General features: G+C 39.3%; 1 protein-coding gene across 2 annotated transcripts; it reads left to right on the forward strand.

Annotated features, from left to right (window-relative positions):
• The first annotated feature begins 661 nt into the window (after positions 1-661).
• On the forward strand, positions 662-16,997 carry LOC127957661 (zinc finger RNA-binding protein). 2 transcript variants are annotated; one of them, XM_052556283.1, is made up of 20 exons: positions 662-799; positions 1,009-1,093; positions 2,767-3,049; positions 3,649-3,793; positions 4,109-4,330; positions 4,626-4,867; positions 7,291-7,491; positions 7,772-8,051; positions 8,184-8,377; positions 8,469-8,588; positions 8,700-8,845; positions 8,959-9,124; positions 9,511-9,722; positions 9,805-9,955; positions 10,282-10,423; positions 12,899-12,996; positions 13,853-13,948; positions 14,791-14,902; positions 15,135-15,232; positions 15,405-16,997. In XM_052556283.1, exons 1-20 carry the CDS (start codon positions 763-765, stop codon positions 15,585-15,587), a joined length of 3,213 nt encoding a protein of 1,070 aa, XP_052412243.1. In that variant the 5' UTR covers positions 662-762; the 3' UTR covers positions 15,588-16,997. The 2 variants fall into 2 exon arrangements, 1 of the variants encoding a protein (XP_052412243.1); XR_008153825.1 differs by lacking the exons at positions 12,899-12,996; positions 15,135-15,232; positions 15,405-16,997 and having other exon boundaries at positions 664-799; positions 14,791-14,832.
• Positions 16,998-17,100: the final 103 nt, after the last annotated feature.

Below are 17,100 nucleotides of genomic sequence, written 5' to 3' on the forward strand. Positions count from 1 at the left end.
CACAGTAAATGTGTGAAAATAACTTTTTCTTTTCTTCTTAAATTGTGAATTATTTTGCGTTGCTATATTGTATATATATATATATATATATATATATATATATATATATATATATATATATATATATATATATTGTTATTTTAATAATAATGTATTGTGTCATTGAATTCTTAAAGAATTGGTGAGTGTATGGCTAAAATTATTCACATATAGTGAACAAAAATTGTCACTAATGTAAAATTAAAATACAAAACATCTTAGTTAATATTTGGTGTGCATTCAAAGATTACAGACACAACTGAGTTAATTTATTAAAATTTACTCTGCATTTTAATTATTTTACAGTCTGTTTCAAGTTATGTTACATCAGAAGTCAGAAAGAGCTTTATTGCCATGTATGTAAGCACATACAAGGAATTTGTTTTAGTGTCACAAACTTTCAGTGCACATAGACAACAACAACACATAGATAAAAAAAAATTAAGATGTGAATAAAATACACATACATAAATATAAAAAAAAAGGAAAAAAAAAGATTTCTTCACATTGTCAGTCCTATACCACTTCCTAATCACAATCGTATTTTTGGATCAAAAGTTGCACTCATCAAATTTAAAATGGTTTGTAATAAGAACTACACTTCCCTTCTCTCGCAAAGTTCAAACGAAACGCGCATGTGCGGTAAACGCTGGATCCTGGAACGACCTTCTCATATAAAAAGGCAGGGTTACGAGTCAGAGTTTGTAAGAGAATAGGAAACCAATGATTCCCATATGTCCAGTAGTCTCCTTCACCTATGGTGAGTATAATTGGGTTTTTAAAAACACATTGAGACATTAAACGCGGGTTTTAACAAGAGAGGACATGATTAAGATCATGTTATGGGTGTGTGGGATTTATTTCGTCGTAGTCTGCTGCGTGTTTTCTTCCTCTGCATGATACGGCTCTTCATCATGGTTGCCCCTGCGCACAGTAACTTACCCTCCAGGAATCTCTCCTTTTTTTCAGTGCCCAGCCGGCTAGGTGAAGATGTCAAAATGGCCACCGGCAACTACTTTGGATTTACCCATGGTGCTGCCGCGGCCCAGTACAGGTAAGGGCCGAGATGTTGGATGGAGACCGCGGAGATAGTGGTCATACTGTAATGGAGGGATTTGGCCCCTCTGTCTTTGTTGCTGGGTCCGGGTGGGGGTAGGGAGGGAGGCGATTGGCTATGCTTTAAACGTTCAAATGAACAGCTGGAGAGCAAACGATGTAGTATTACATGCTATTTTAAATCCTTATGTTTATAACATAACGTTACGTTACCCAGTAATGCATTGTGTTTACAAATTTGTGTATTTTATTTTGCTAGGGAGAGAGATTGACACTTGAGTTTTTATTAGTGTTTTGGTCTGGCATCTTACGAAGAATTTGACATTTTTGGATAAATTACAAAAAAAAGAGGTTATTGTACAGTGATAAGTTACAGTTTGATTCTGTTTATATAAACATCCGGTGTGGTAACCAAGTCAGGTGCACGGTTTCAAACGGTGTAAATATAATTAAAGATAAACCGTTGTTTTAATATCTGTACAGTTAAGTTGTATATTTAACATTTTGTTTTTTAACTAATAATAAATAGGCCTGCTGTTTATGTTAATATCAGATCGAGTTGCCTCGTAAACCGACACGACGCTTATCTCTGAGGGTTTATCTGCTTTTATCCACAACACGGATATTTATTTATTTATTTATTTTTTTATAAAGATATTTACACTGTTGTGAACTACTTGTTTTGAGGTATTTGGGTAAACTGAGACTCTAGCCAGTGCGGCCGAGGTAAAGCGAGCAGACTGCAGCTGTCATCTCTCCTCCAGCTCCGCACTAGAGAGCCTCTGCGCATGTCCGCACATCTCAACGCTCTTCTTAAGTGTTTTAAGACGGAAACGAAATAAGGCGAATGTACATGGTCACCCAACGCTATGTAAAAACTCATTTTGACACTTTATCGTTCGTTTAAAATCGCTGATTTGAATTTTAGCTGAACAATTGACCAAATGTGTGCGTGTTGGTGGGGAGGTCGATGTCTTCACGGACGCCTTCAAGGACTCCTTGAATGTCACTACTGATCCGCTCTTTCGAGGGTTTATTAGGCCTAGGTTGGGGGGTCGGTAAATGTCCTGGAGCCAGTGTTGTGCCGAATTCTGATCCCTGTCAGATAACCCCCTATTATTGGTACGTTTCAAGTATAGATCTCTGCAGGAAAGTAATGGGAGTTACCAGATCTGGGCATTTATAGATCATGTTACCTGATTGACTTGCTTCATATTAATGATAGGTTTAGGGGTGGGGTCAAGTAAAGGGGTTCATTTTCATATAGAAACCCCCAACAGTTTGAAAACCTACAAAATCAGAAATGCCCACTTTTGCTCTGCAGAGACCCCAGTCTTTTAGGTTCAGCGGTTTCAATGTGAGGTTTCAAAGTGAGCAAGACTGTCCCAGGTCTTAACACCAAAGTGCAGTGCCTTTGAACACACACTAAATCCACACTCCACTCTCGAATACAACTTTTGAGTGCTATTTGAGGCTTAGTGTATCCCATCATGCATCATTTTTTGGAAATAAATCGTGAGATCTTGCAAGAAGTCACAGGAACCTTTCCCATGGAAGTTAATTATTTAAATAATTAGTTATTACATGTTTTATTGGTGCAAAGATGAGTAGTGAGTGAGTAAGCTTAGCTGTCAGTGTTGTCATCTACCCCTCCCGTCCTCTCCTCTGCAGTCAGCAGCCGGCCCCTGGGGTAGCATACACCCACCCCACTACAGTGGCCAGCTATACTGTGCACCAAGCACCTGTGGCGGCACACACGGTGGCAGCAGCCTACGCCCCTACAGCCGCCACGGTTGCTGTTGCTAGGCCTGCCCCGGTGGCAGTAGCAGCAGCGGCTAATGCTGGCGCTTATGGAGGATACCAGCCAGCCCACGCTGCCGCAGATTATGGGTACGCACAGAGACCGCCGGAGGTACCCCCACCACCGCCTCCTGTTACCTCGCAAAACTACCAGGTAAAAGAGAGAAGAAACTTGCCATTTATGCCACCTTGAGTCTATCCCATATTACTGTTCAAAAGCTTGTGGTCGGCAAGATTTGTTTTCAAAGAAATTACTTTTATTCAGCAAGAAATAATAATACATCTTATTATTATGCATTCATTATTAAAATGCATTAAATTGATCAAAATTCAATTATTTCCTAAAAAACAAAAAAACTGTTCTTTTGAACTGAATCATAGAAGACATGGTTAAAAAAAAATTATAGCTGTTTTTAAAATGTTAATAATTTTTGATTGGAGAAAAAAAAAATCCACATTTAATATCTGAAGTATCATGGGACACTGAAGCCTGGTGTACCAGCTGCTGAAAAATCAACTTTGCCATCACAAGAATTAATGACTAATAAGCACAATTTTAATGTTCCTGTTTCAGGGTATTTTTGATAACATAAATGCTGCTTTGGTAAGCATGCATGTCTTCTGTCAAAATCTTACTGACACGAAGCTTTTGTATCTAGATGCATCTTTTGTTTCTGAAATAAATTTTGATATCAAGAGGCAAATCAGTGTCTAATGGCTAAGAAAAGACGAGCCTTTTGTTTACTGTTGCAGGACTCCTATTCATATGTGCGGTCCACAGCTCCGGCTGTAGCCTACGACAGTAAACAATACTACCAGCAACCTGCAGCTACACCAGCTGTAGCCGCTGCAGCAGCCCAGCCACAACCCACTGTGGCCGAATCCTACTATCAGACAGGTATGCTTGACATGTCTTGGCATTTAAATGGGAAGAAATGTTTTACCATAAACCGTACATTTTCATGCTTTGGTTTTTCCATAAAATGATCTTGTATTGCTTTTTATTAACAAATATTAAAGGTGTCCTTAGTGTTCTATTAAAAACTGTAACATTAGATTTTTATTTTGGTTCGTTTATTTGATTTAAATGAAAATGGAATCAAATTGCATTTTTAATTTAGCCCTATTCCAAATCCATTATCCTCTCCAGGTCACCCTTTAAATAATCTGTATTGTAAAATGTTCTGTACAACTTTCTTACTCATCCCATTAGCCCCTAAAACTGGATACAGCCAAGGCGCCACTCCGTACACCCAGACCCAGCAAACACGTCAGGTTACAGCCATAAAGCCAGCCACCCCTAGACCTGCCACCTCAACCTTCTCCATTTACCCAGTGTCCTCTGCTGTACAGCCGGTCGCAGCTGCGGCCGCCTCTGTAGTCCCGTCATACTCCCAGAGTCCCACCTACAGCACCAATGCAGTCACATACTCTGGTAAGAACATCGTTCTATTCCAAAATGTTTGCAGATTTTCTCAAAACGCTGATAAGATGTCATGAAATGCACACTGAACCCTGTTCGTTGAGTAGTTTATTTGATCAGAATTGAACCGAATGCAAGTGAAATGTGTTTGCTAGTAGTACTAATAAAACTAAACAAATGAGTTTGGCATGACTAGGATCATGCTCAACCGATTGATCTACATGAACTAGGCTTATAGATTTACAGTGAAATCCTGTCAATCTCAGTCTGTACTGTAGGCAATAATTGCTCCCCTCTGTATATTCAGGAACGTCATACTCTGGCTATGAAGCTGCAGTGTATTCAGCTGCCTCTTCCTACTATCAGCAGCAGCAGCAACAGCAGCAGAAACAGGCGGCCGTCGCCGCAGCAGCCACTGCCGCGTGGACAGGCAGCACTTTTACAAAGAAAGCTCCTTTGCAGAACAAAACACTCAAACCTAAACAGCCCCCTAAACCACCACAGATACACTACTGTGATGTCTGCAAGATCAGCTGTGCTGGACCCCAGGTATTTTATTATAATATATTTATTGCTGTTTTTTTGTGTATATGTGTAACTGAGTGCCCAGACATTAGTGTTTTCCTAATACTCATAATGAATGGTTTGTATGAATTAGGGATGTCAAATTTCGATTATTTCCATGATCGATCGTCGTTTAAATTAACGATCAATTAATCGATTAATCGTTAACCATAATACTGCAAAATGCGTCTATTGCAGGCACGCAGTCAGCGGTATGACAGGATGTGCAAAAGCCACACACACACACAAAACGCTTTCTCACTTGAATTAAAGAGGTTTTAGTCTGAATAAAATGCTAGTAGCAGGATTATAAAATGAATAGATGCGATTATGATCATTTGATAAAATGAAGAGAGCGCGCCATACTTTTGAGGTCATTTTACTTTGTTGACAGTTTCCAATCCCGCACGGAGAACGCTGAACGCGCCTCTTTAAATGGTTTTGTGGTGCTCGTTGTTGTATTTTAAAGCACAATTGCAATGTTTTCAACTGACATTATTGTATAAAATTATCCGAAATGTGGAGCGCGTGTGACTGCGCTGCACATTAAGTGAACTACATCGGCGCTGCTGCACCAAAACACAGTTGCTCACATTAATTTGATCCTGCTGGATTCTGTCCTAGAAAATGTCAGATTTTTAAAAATCCGGCATACAGCGCATTAGATCGTGACAGTGCATGCGTGCAGACGAGGATGAGCGAGCGCGGCTTTGGCTAGATTTATTTGGAGGTTATTGCTCATGTCTCATTCGGCACAAATCGAAATGTTTCCATATTCGCAATGTATTTGAATGTTAAACTATTATTTATAATGTAAACTAGGCTTGTACTTAACACGCATTCGCATATAGACGGAAAAGATGATCCTCTTCATATGAGCAAAAACGTCCTTGGCATAACAGCAGAGTGGACCGGTATACTACGGTCTATTTAAACTGACCAGTGTAACCTTTTAATGTTTAGTTGACATTTTATTTTGATAATGAACAGACTGCGATGTAAGTTTGAATCGCTAGAATATACGTGTGCAGCAGGCTCCGGCGCGATCGAAACAGCTGAGACATTAAAAAAAATATATATTTTCCGCAAAAGTGTTTACTTTCATTTGTGCACACTCACAATAAAAACAGATTTGTGCTCTTGTAAAATAAAGCAAACAAACAGAATGCGTTGTCATCCTTTTTTTTTTTTTTTTTGTGAACTTATGCAGCGCCCACACTTCTGTTTTAAATCCGTTAATCTTAATTAGCCTATTTAAGTCGGATATATTTCGCATAGCCTATTTAAAAAAAAAAAAAACATGAAAACAAATTGTTATTTTTATGTTGGGCCTATTACTTAGTAGGCTATAAATTTTCCTTAAAGCATCCCATTTTGTCCCAGGGCTTAGAACCTGTGCCCTAGTCAGGTCCATGCAGAAACTTGTGAACGATGCTCGGCGTCACCGTTTAGTGACAGCAGTGAATGCTCCAGGAATGTGTCGGTCACAGCGCCTATTAATCGCTGTTTTGAATCCAGCAATTATTTATTTAGAAATGATAAGATCTGATTATGACAAGTGTGGTATAAAAGCTTTGTTTATTAGAGGAATAATAGGTTAACTGGAAAATGTTAGATCGCGACCATGCTTTTGGACCCCATAGTCTTCATTTACGCGGCTTTGTTCTGGTTTGCTGGTTGGTCACGAATTTCCACAAATTCAGTATATTTAGGCATCGTTTCTTTTCCTAAATCTTCATAGTCTAACCCTCTAATTTCCCAGGTTTATTTTATTATCTTTCGCTTTTAATAACTGTTTTTGCATCTCTTACTGTGGTAAACATGGGAAGGGAAATTAAAGATTTCATGAATTAAGAATTCGTTCGATTTATTAATTTGTTCCCTTATTTCACTTAAATCATGGGTTATTTAGGGAACAAAATTAATGAAACATGGACAATTGCCACATTAATAATTCGTAGGAATGAATTAACAAGTTGTAGGAATGAATAGACTACCTGTCCTGTCACTGTGTCCCGCAGCCCTGCAAAGCGCAGCGCTGCAAAGCGCATGATATAAAACAGTTATCTGATGAAATGATTAGTAACTACATTTCTATTGCATTTAATGTTGAAGAACTTTTATGTTGTTTCTATTTTAATGTACTTTAAATTTTAAATCACATTAAAAGCTTAATTTGTACATTGTGAATGAATGATGATGCTTTTATATATCGTCACCGTCACTCACAGCCGCTCGCACGTGTTGAGTGCGCATGAGCCGCACGCAGCCCAACATTGAATCGGTTAACCGACCATCGATAGCCTTAATCGATTGCATCTCTTATCGACAATTAATCGATCATCGATTAATCGTTGACATCCCTAGTATGAATTATGGCACTTGTATATCTTCTCACCTGCTTTCAGACCTATAAGGAGCATCTGGAGGGTCAGAAGCACAAAAAGAAGGAAGCTGCATTGAAGCTGTCACAGAGCAGCAGTAGCAGCAGCGGAGGCGGGAGCTCTGCCCGCGGCACACAGAATCAGCTACGCTGTGAACTCTGTGACGTCTCCTGTACTGGAGCTGATGCCTACGCCGCGCACATCAGAGGAGCCAAACACCAGAAGGTACATGACTCCCTCTCTGATCTCGGCACATAATAATCTGCTTTCAGCATGTTTTTGGCAGCACTATTTTTGAATCTGTATGATCCTGGCTCTTCGTTGTAGAGAGGCCTAGCCTCTCAGGGACTCTGTCTGTTACGATATGCAGTGGAAAGTTGTTTAAAGATGAATGGATGCCGCATTAGTACAAGTATACTCAATTATGTAATGCACAGTTGTAATAAGTCGGTTGGGATATTGATTTTAAATGTGCCTAGTATCTAATTAAATTCTGTTTCTATAGGTTGTGAAATTGCATACCAAACTAGGAAAGCCAATACCATCCACAGAGCCCAGTGTTGTTTCCCAATCCTCCACCTCCAGTACAGCTGCTCCTAATAAAACTGCCAGCTCCAACATCAGCAGCTCCACAAGCACATCATCCAGTCTCTCTGTTTCTGCCTCTTACTTAAAATCTGGCAATATGGTCAACAACATGGCAGCTTCAGCTGCACAGGGCAAGAGCCCAGTGCCCAACAGCACCTCTGTCAAGAAGGTCAACACACCCAAGATCAACTTTGTTGGTATGTCTTGCTGAATCGGTGTTATTTGTTCTTACAGACAGATCATATTTATTTTAGATTTTGTTTTTTTATGTTTTAATTTATTTTAACACAACGTAATACAGTATTTGCTTTGATGCATTATCAAAACAGGTGGAAACAAGTTACAGACCACTGCAGTTAAAAATGATGAATCCAAGATCGAGGCAGCTAAAACGGCACAGTCCGCCTTGTCGGCACAACCAATGGACCTAAAGAATGAAATGCCTGACCCCCTGTCACCTCAATCAGCACTTGAAGCCCTGCAGAGTGATGTTCAGCCCGTCGGACATGACTATGTCGAAGAGGTATCAGGAAAAAAAAGTCCCATTAGGGAAATGAAAGTCACTTTAAAGCTGTTAAGCCAAGTGCAAACACTGTTTTTTTTTTTCTCTCCAGGTAAGGAATGATGAAGGAAAGGTTATCCGGTTCCACTGCAAACTGTGTGAATGCAGTTTCAATGACCCGAATGCCAAAGAAATGCATTTGAAAGGAAGGAGACATCGACTACAGTATAAGGTTCGTAATTATTTTGTTGTTTTCAGTGGTTCTTTTATTATAAATGCAGAACAATCGGAATTGATGTGATGTTTTGTCTGGGTAGCTAATTTGTATAAACCATCATTGTAGAAAAAGGTGAACCCAGATCTCCAGGTGGAAGTGAAACCTAGCATCCGAGCCAGGAAAATCCAAGAGGAAAAGATGAGGAAGCAGATGCAAAAGGAAGAGTACTGGAGAAGACGTGAAGAGGAGGAGCGCTGGAGGATGGAGATGAGGTTTGATGCGAATTTATTTTTCTTATCCTATATATATATATATATATATATATATATGTATATGGATCTACACATGAGCATTTTGAGGTCTTAAATATTGTAATTGTTCTCAGGCGCTATGAAGAGGACATGTATTGGCGACGCATGGAGGAAGAGCAGCACCACTGGGACGAAAGGCGCAGAATGCCTGATGGAAGTTATCCACAAGGTCCACCTGGGCCTCCTGGTCTTCTTGGAGTGAGGCCTGGGATGCCCATTCCTCAACCACAAGGACCAGTGGTAAGTCCTGAGAACTGAGAAAAACACTGAATTGGCCAAAACATATGGTTTCTGTTTGAGGTACAGTGTCATTTAAAACGTTTGGGATCTGTAAGTTCTTTGATTTATTAAAATGTATGTTCGTTCAGCAAAGGTGCATTACATTGATCAAAAGTGACATAGACTTGTACAGGAGGGTTGGTTGCTTTTACATGCTGGTCAGAGAGACCCTTCCTGTCTCAACAATTAAATATAGTTGAGTAGAATAATAATCATAGCTCTATTAAACATTGCTGTATAATACCAGCATTACACACTAGAAGGGTTTATTGGAATATTAATTCAGATATCATACTGTATCTACCACTTGAACTGTATGGTTCATAACACAATATTATGTGTTGCAGCCTCCACGTCGCCCTGATTCCTCAGATGATCGCTATGTGATGACCAAACATGCAGCTATTTACCCATCTGAAGATGAGCTCCAGGCCATCCAGAAGATCGTATCAATCACTGAACGAGCTCTTAAGCTAGTCTCTGACATCATCACAGACCAGGATGCGAGTGCAAAGGGCAAAGAAGAGGACAAAGAAAAGAAAGAGCCTCCCCAAGATAGGTGGGAGAAGAGTGCCCCGTTCTTTCTCTCTGCTTTGAGAAACATTAGAGCAAAGCAATACATGACCTCTTGTGCATTGCAGAGTGCTGAAGGGAGTGATGCGGGTAGGCGTTCTAGCCAAAGGTCTGCTTCTAAGTGGAGACAAAAATGTCAATCTGGTCCTCCTCTGTTCCGAGAAGCCGACCAAGAATCTTCTAACACGCATTGTGGAACATCTTCCCAAACAGCTCACGGTACCAGTGCAGTGCAAACTGCAATTCCTACAAGTTTTTCCTTTAAATTTTTGCTTGGTATTTCAAATGCTCTACAGCAGTGGTGTCACATCCTGCTCCTGTAGGACCACTGTCCTGCAGAGTTTAGATCCAACTCTAATAAAATACACCTGAGCCAGCTGGTCAATATATTCATGCTAACTGGAAACTTCCAGACATGTGTATTGCGGCAGGTTGGAGCTAAACTCTGAGACATTGGCCCTCCAGGAACAGGCCTGGGTCAGGGTTTGCCAGATCTCAATTAGGTTGTTGTAACTTTGTTTTCTGCTAACCCATGTGTTTGTCAGATGGTAACTCCGGAGAAATATGAGGTAAAAGGTTCCGTCCAAGAGGCTGCCATTATCCTTACCTCCTCTGCTGACCCCAAGATGCAGGTGACCATCACCCTCACCTCGCCTGTCATCCGAGAGGAAAACACCCGGGATGGAGGTTGGAAAAGACGTTGCTCGCATTAACCGATTACCTATCAGATTAATATTTCATGCTGAATTTGACAACCTAAAGAGCCCATCTGTTGGCACTGTGGAGATTGTGCTAGATGTTAATGCTGGCAGAACAATGTTTGCACCCTTTTGAATTGGAGTAAATACAATTGAAAATGGTTCAAATTAAACCTGGTTTGTGCTTGAGCTTGGCCATACATAAGAAATGACCTACACCCTTTTCCTTTGAAAGTAACACCGCTGAGGTAAAGTGCCTCTTTCTGTCTTCATTTACACTAATTATTTCATTTGAAGTCTGTAATGTGTTCACACTGTTAAAGGTTTGAAGCCAGTTCAAGTGGCTTCAAGTTGCTTTAGGGCCTATTTCAACACTACCAGGTTTTATCCAACCATCTCCAATGCCAGCAGTGGTGCTCGGGGTCTTCTCTTTGTAACACTTCTCCAGTGCTCTTGAAGCTCTCCCCAAAACAAGCATGATAAGTGTTTGCATTGTGTAAGTCTAGTTAGTCCCGGGTAAGATTAATTTTTTGTTTCCTGTGTTCAAGGGGATTGTGTCCTATGCAGAAACAAATGATTTTATTCTTTCCCAAGGGGTCATAGAGTTTGATCGGGTGTATTATTCCGTTGAAGGGAAAAACTCAATTCCTGATTTAGTTCCTGAAGAGCAATGGTTGAGTTGGGTCTGAAACCTTAAGTTTCAGGAAGGCCTATTATGTCCCCACAGGAAACAAATATTTTTGGTTTGGTGGTGAGAAGGTTCACCATTTTGAGGTCCCCTATTCCAAAATGAAAGTGCTCCCCTGAGAGAAGCAGTCGAGTAGTGATTGACAAATAGTGAAATTGGGCATTCAAACAATGTAACTTTTAATTTCTTCAGATGTTAAAATGCATTGAGCTACAACATTTCCCCAAATAATAGAGTAACCATATCAGTAACCTGTATTTTTATATCTGTACAATGGAGCGTTTTAGCTGTAAAGAAGCCGCTGAAATGGTGGAATCTTAAATGCAGGCTCTGCGGCCATGCCACCATTCCTGTTTGGCTCCTTGGGGGAGTATCAGTCAGCTTTTGGTAGGAAGGCTTTGATAGAGGAATCTTTGGTTGGACCTGGGGTTTACAGCCTTCAGTGTACATAGAGATATGGGGGTTCTCCAAACCCGATCATGACAGGTATGCATGCAGTGATGTCCTAATCCTCTTGCTGGGAGCTTCATATTTTCTTGCCAGCACGCATTGCTCCCTTAATGTATCCAAAGCTTTTCAAGTCCAGCCCAAAGCCTCCTTGCATTTTCAGCAAATTTTCTCCCATCAGAGGCTACGTCTACCAGCTCCGGAAGGATTTTTGACCAAGGTCCCTTTCCTGAATACCTTCAAACACTTTGCCACCCCTACCATTGCCATCCACCTGTAATGGGTCACTACAAATACTCATTCAGCTGTAAACATTGCACCATTATCTCCCTTGATCTCATCATGATTTACACATCTGGTAGCATTTGCAGCTCATCATTGTCTTTCTAATGCTTCTGGATCAGTATAGTGACTACTTTGTGTTTCAAAGAAATCCTCAAAGCATTTCATAACTTTTATTACCTCAATCTTCAGTTAGGTCGACACTGGAATCCACAATTTGTTTTTGCCCTAAGCAAAATAAAAGGACTTTGGCCTCAAATGCTAAGTCAACTGGTTAAGCAAGAAATGCGGGAATTGTACACTTTCAAATTATCTGATGCTTGAAAACTAGAGAAACCTTTTCTATAAGCTTTAAAAAGTAAAATTATTAATGTGTCCAAGGTTTTTTTTCCACTGGAAGACAAGATCATCCGTAATTGAAAAAATTGGCACAATTTATGTGTTTTCCAAAGTAATGTGCTTGAATACGTGTTATACGTTGTGGATTTACGAAAGATGGCTGTTGTAATTTTGTGTGAATCTGCCAGTAATAGCAATTACGGATTGTGACCATATGACTTCTAAGGTAGTCTGGAAAATGGTATATTCCCAGCAAATTCAAATGGTGGATTGCAGAGCAGTAAAGCTGTAACTGAAATAGTTTTTATCAAGAGAAATTAGTGTCATGCTTACTATATGCAGATTACAAAAAAATCATGAGTGCATTTCCAACTCCAATTAAGAAATCCTACATCACTATGCCACATTCTCAGTGTGTGTTTTTAAAAAATATATTTTTTTATCTTTGACAAAGGCCTTTATTTTTTAACTCCGTCCCTATCCTATTTCTCTCAGCACCACACCACAGACTAAATAGAAGTGCACCAAATAGCAAGTGTAGCTGATCCTTAATGTTGTTGAAAAGATCTGAAAGATTCTGCATATGGGGGGAAATGTGAAAGTGATCAGGAACTGACTGGTATGTGTGGCAATGTGTTCTTGGCAGTCTCTCTGACCTGGTCAAACACCCGTTCCTCACCACCATTTGACAATTCGATCCATTTTTAGATGTAACCTCGAGTATGGTGAAAGACCCAGCGGACGTCTTGGACAGGCAAAAATGCCTTGACGCTCTGGCTGCCCTACGCCACGCTAAGTGGTTCCAGGTTCGGAACATCATTTTACTTTCTTCTTGTAGCCTTATGAGATGTATTCCTTTTTATTGGTTCATTGAAGTTGTTCAGTCTTTGTTTTAAACTTGATTTTTTGCAAGGTTAAAGTGATACAAGGATGCAGTATATAATTTGGAGATTACTGTATTTCTTTCTTTGCTTTTTTCTTTTTTTTTTGTGCATTTAGTTTTTGTATATACGAGCTGATCTGATCCTAAAAAATTAAGCATCCTTCCATATGTCATTTATTCAAAAGTCTTCGATTAAATACATGGCATGTAAAATGATTCCATAAGGCTGCAGAATACCTTTGCATAAAAGTGTCATCGATAAGAGCTTTCATGTTGAGCATTTCCTTTTTTTTTTCTTCTTTTTTTTTTGTGATTTTTCTTTTGTTAATGATTTAGTTTTCTTGGGAATAGGGATTGAGAGAAAAGGAATATCTGACTAGTTTACTGTGTTGTTGCCATCTCTGCAAATACACAGGCAAAGTAAAGATTTCCTTGACTGCTTCAGTTCCTATGCAGCTACTCTTGCAAACTGATCTTTTGTAAAAAGAAAGTACATGTTTGTGAAGTATCTGACAACTGAGGTCAGGGTTTACAAGATTACCAGGGAGCCATTCCAAGTGAATCTTGCAAACTTTGAACTCGTTCTTGTACTAATGGTGAGGTAAAATACTGCTGGAAATGGCAGCTTAAGAAAACCAATTAGCCTAGCTGTTTTTAATCCAATTATAAGCTTCCATTGTGAACAGTAGTGTTGCACCTCTCTCTGAGCTCCGCCATGTTGTATGACTGTATGTTTTTGTTCTTGTGCATTAACTAATCTTGACTTGACTGCACTGAAGGCTAGGGCTAATGGACTCCAGTCATGTGTGATTGTCATTCGAATACTGCGTGACCTTTGTCAGCGAGTACCAACCTGGTCTGCCTTTCCTAGCTGGGTGAGTAACAATATCTGGTCTTTTAAACGTTAACAATTGTTTTTTTTTCTATGATGCGTAGATGTACAGTGTTGGGGAACAGACACTTAATAGTCCGCTTACATTGGTAAAATATTGGGTAAAACTCGTAAAAAAAAAGGTTGATCTTCAATGTAGCAAACACGGTTACTTTAAAAACCAAGCAGCTTACTGTTGGTCAGCATGGCAAATTCGCATGACCAACCAAACCCATCATGAGATGTTTTTTTTGTTTTAATGAAGTCGCTTTTATTATGAAGTATATTAAAAATGCATAGTTGCTGTTTAGTCCCATTAGCTGGCAATTAACACAATACATATACCTGTTTGTTGACATTATTACCAAGTGAGTTTTCATGGATTGATTTAATGTTCCTTTAAAAGGCACACCATGCTCTTTTCATGTTCTTTTCCATTTAGCAGCCATCTTGATAACATCCCTGGTTAGTTGTTTTGTAGTTATACAAGAGCTTCTTTCTACTTCACTCAGGTTTGCCCGTTGAGTTTGCTTTTTAATAACATCTCAGATAGCCTAATATAAAATCTGGATTTTACACCCTAGATAAAATCTGACAAAAATGAGTTTTAATTATTTTAAGAAATTTCTGTTAATTTTTTTTTTTTTTCTCTTCCTTTTATACTGTCCCATGTGTAGCTCCGTTACATGTAATTTAACAGAGCTTCCTTAATGCTGTTGCTATAAAGGTTTTAAAGCTAAATCACTTTCAGTCCCATTTAAACCATTTCATCATCCTTCAGTTTTGATCTTATGAGGAAACCTCTCAAAATGCCATATGGTATATTAAGTTACTGTGTAATTTAAGGCTATGGAGCTGCTGGTGGAGAAGGCTATCAGCAGTGCCTCTGGACCAATGAGCCCTGGAGATGCTCTTCGAAGAGTCTTTGAATGTATTTCCTCAGGCATTCTGCTGTCTGGTAAGATGCAGCACTCTGATAATGTCTTAAGACACATTTTATGGGAATTGCATTGATTCTTTCTTTGGTCTGTGTAGGCATGTAGTAATGTACATTAGTAATCTAGCTTTTATACTGGTGTGAATTTCTAGGGTTTTCCTTTTAATTTACTCACAACTTGCATAAAAAAAATCTTGAATCTAGATGCTCAATTTAACACTTCATTGCTTTTGTGCTTTTCTGTGTGATGCAGGTGCGCCAGGATTGATAGACCCCTGTGAGAAGAATCCAACAGATACACTGGCTACCATGGAAGAGCAGCAGAGAGAGGACATTACGTCAAGTGCTCAGGTAATGGACACCGTAACTGCTTTAAGAAATGTGTTAATGTGACTTGCAGTGAGTGCATTTAAAATGATTTCAAACTCTTTCCGATAATTGTGTAATTACACATGCTGTTTTTATGGCCTCATGTTAATCGAGAGCATTTTAAATGTGTATTGACCAGTCACTTTCTCCACAGTTTGCCTTGAGGCTGCTGGCGTTCCGTCAGATTCACAAGGTTCTGGGTATGGACCCCTTGCCCCAGATGAACTCACGTTTCAGCGTACGGAATAACCGCAAGAGGCGACGTGACAACAGCGATGGGACCGATGGATTTGAAGCTGAAGGGAAGAAAGACAAGAAGGACTACGAGGGGTTCTGAAGTGCACTACAGTAAAACTGGCCCTGCTCTCCCTGCGCCCATTATAAATCCTGTTCATTCCAGGACTACCAAATGTCGTTTCTGTTGACCTCTGTGCATGCTGATAACTACTCCTTAAGTTCTGTTTTTAAGATCTGCTAAAGGCCTAATGATGGCCACTTGGGGAAATGCTAGGCTTTATTTTCTTGACGCATAGACCCATCTCTGTTGTTTAGTCTGTTGTCTTAGTTTAAAGATTTGAAATGCGCACAATCCTGAGAAATTAAGCCTGAAGTTCATGCTCCATTCAGCACATTGGATGTAATCTTTCGCCATCTTCAGATCTCTTACGAGTTTCAGGTTAGGCGTTTGTAGAATCTGAGCTGCGTACTTGTCAGTGTGGAACAGAATCTTTCTTCAAGTATATCTTGTATTTCCAGTCACACACGTAAAGTAACTTTGACAATGGCTTCCTTGGCTTTGCAATAAATTGTTTTGGTGTTTTTGTAACTTCTGTTAAGAGACATTCCTCTTAAACCACAAGATCCAAGATAGAATGATTGATTTTATGCGACGCATTAGTCCTGTTGTGATGAATGTGACGTTGACTGGATGTGGATTTATACAAGCATGTATTTTCCATTGCTAGTGCATTCTGAAGGCTGGGATGGCTTTTATCCATCTGTAAATTTATGTCAATGAAACGTCTTTAGAACCATATTCCTTTTATATGCTTAATGCAAGTGATGTAAGGCTGCACTTGTCCCAAAGTTAGGCTGTAAGTCTGCTCTGATATTCACAAGCCTCTGTGGTTTAGCTGCATCACGTTTCTGAAGACACTGACCATTGCCCTGGGCTGTATACCATAAGTATCAGTTGTCTCCATAAGTTTAATAAGGAATCTTGAGTTAGCAGTCCATTTCAGATCCGTTGTTCACACAAGTACGTATTCAAAGCAGAAAACATTTGTATTTTAAGGTCAAAGACATTTTTTTTTTTTTCTTTAGAAATTGTAACTGACCCAGGTCTGCCTGTGTTTTGTGTTCATAATATTGTAAACCCTAAATGTATCTTTAAATGTGATCATATAACTGTATGATCTCTAATATATGATCATTTACTAAGCCTGTATCTAATCTTGCAATAGATCTTCAGAAACAAATGCCTGTATGGTTTTAAAGCACAGGAATGTTTACGTTCTTTGTTTTTAATGGATTTTGTTTTACTGGTTTATAGATGCATAGTTGCTTGCCCTAATTTTGGTTTCTTATTTGAGTTTGGTGAATATCTATTGAAGAAGACGGGAGGGACACAAGTGAAATATCGGTGTTGTAACTGCAGATTGGTGTAGATTTACCCTTTGATGCTTGTCATTCAATGTCAAGGTACTACTGCATTACAATGTGTATAATAAAGACATTTCCAGTATGATGTTATTAGTTTTCTTTAAAAAAAGAAATAAAAAAACTCCTTTATAATAGGTATAACTGAAATGAATGTAGTCATGTTTTGTTTAATGCTATCAAAGAGCTTT

This window comes from Carassius gibelio, chromosome B5 (assembly GCF_023724105.1).
Source record: "Carassius gibelio isolate Cgi1373 ecotype wild population from Czech Republic chromosome B5, carGib1.2-hapl.c, whole genome shotgun sequence".
NCBI lineage: Eukaryota > Metazoa > Chordata > Actinopteri > Cypriniformes > Cyprinidae > Carassius > Carassius gibelio.

Coding starts and splice junctions, on each gene's coding strand:
- LOC127957661 (XM_052556283.1), top strand. CDS start 763: ATGATTCCCATATGTCCAGTAGTCTCCTTCACCTATG. Junction 800..1,008: donor AGTAGTCTCCTTCACCTATG/GTGAGTATAATT, acceptor CCTTTTTTTCAG/TGCCCAGCCGGCTAGGTGAA. Junction 14,903..15,134: donor CTCAGGCATTCTGCTGTCTG/GTAAGATGCAGC, acceptor TGTGTGATGCAG/GTGCGCCAGGATTGATAGAC.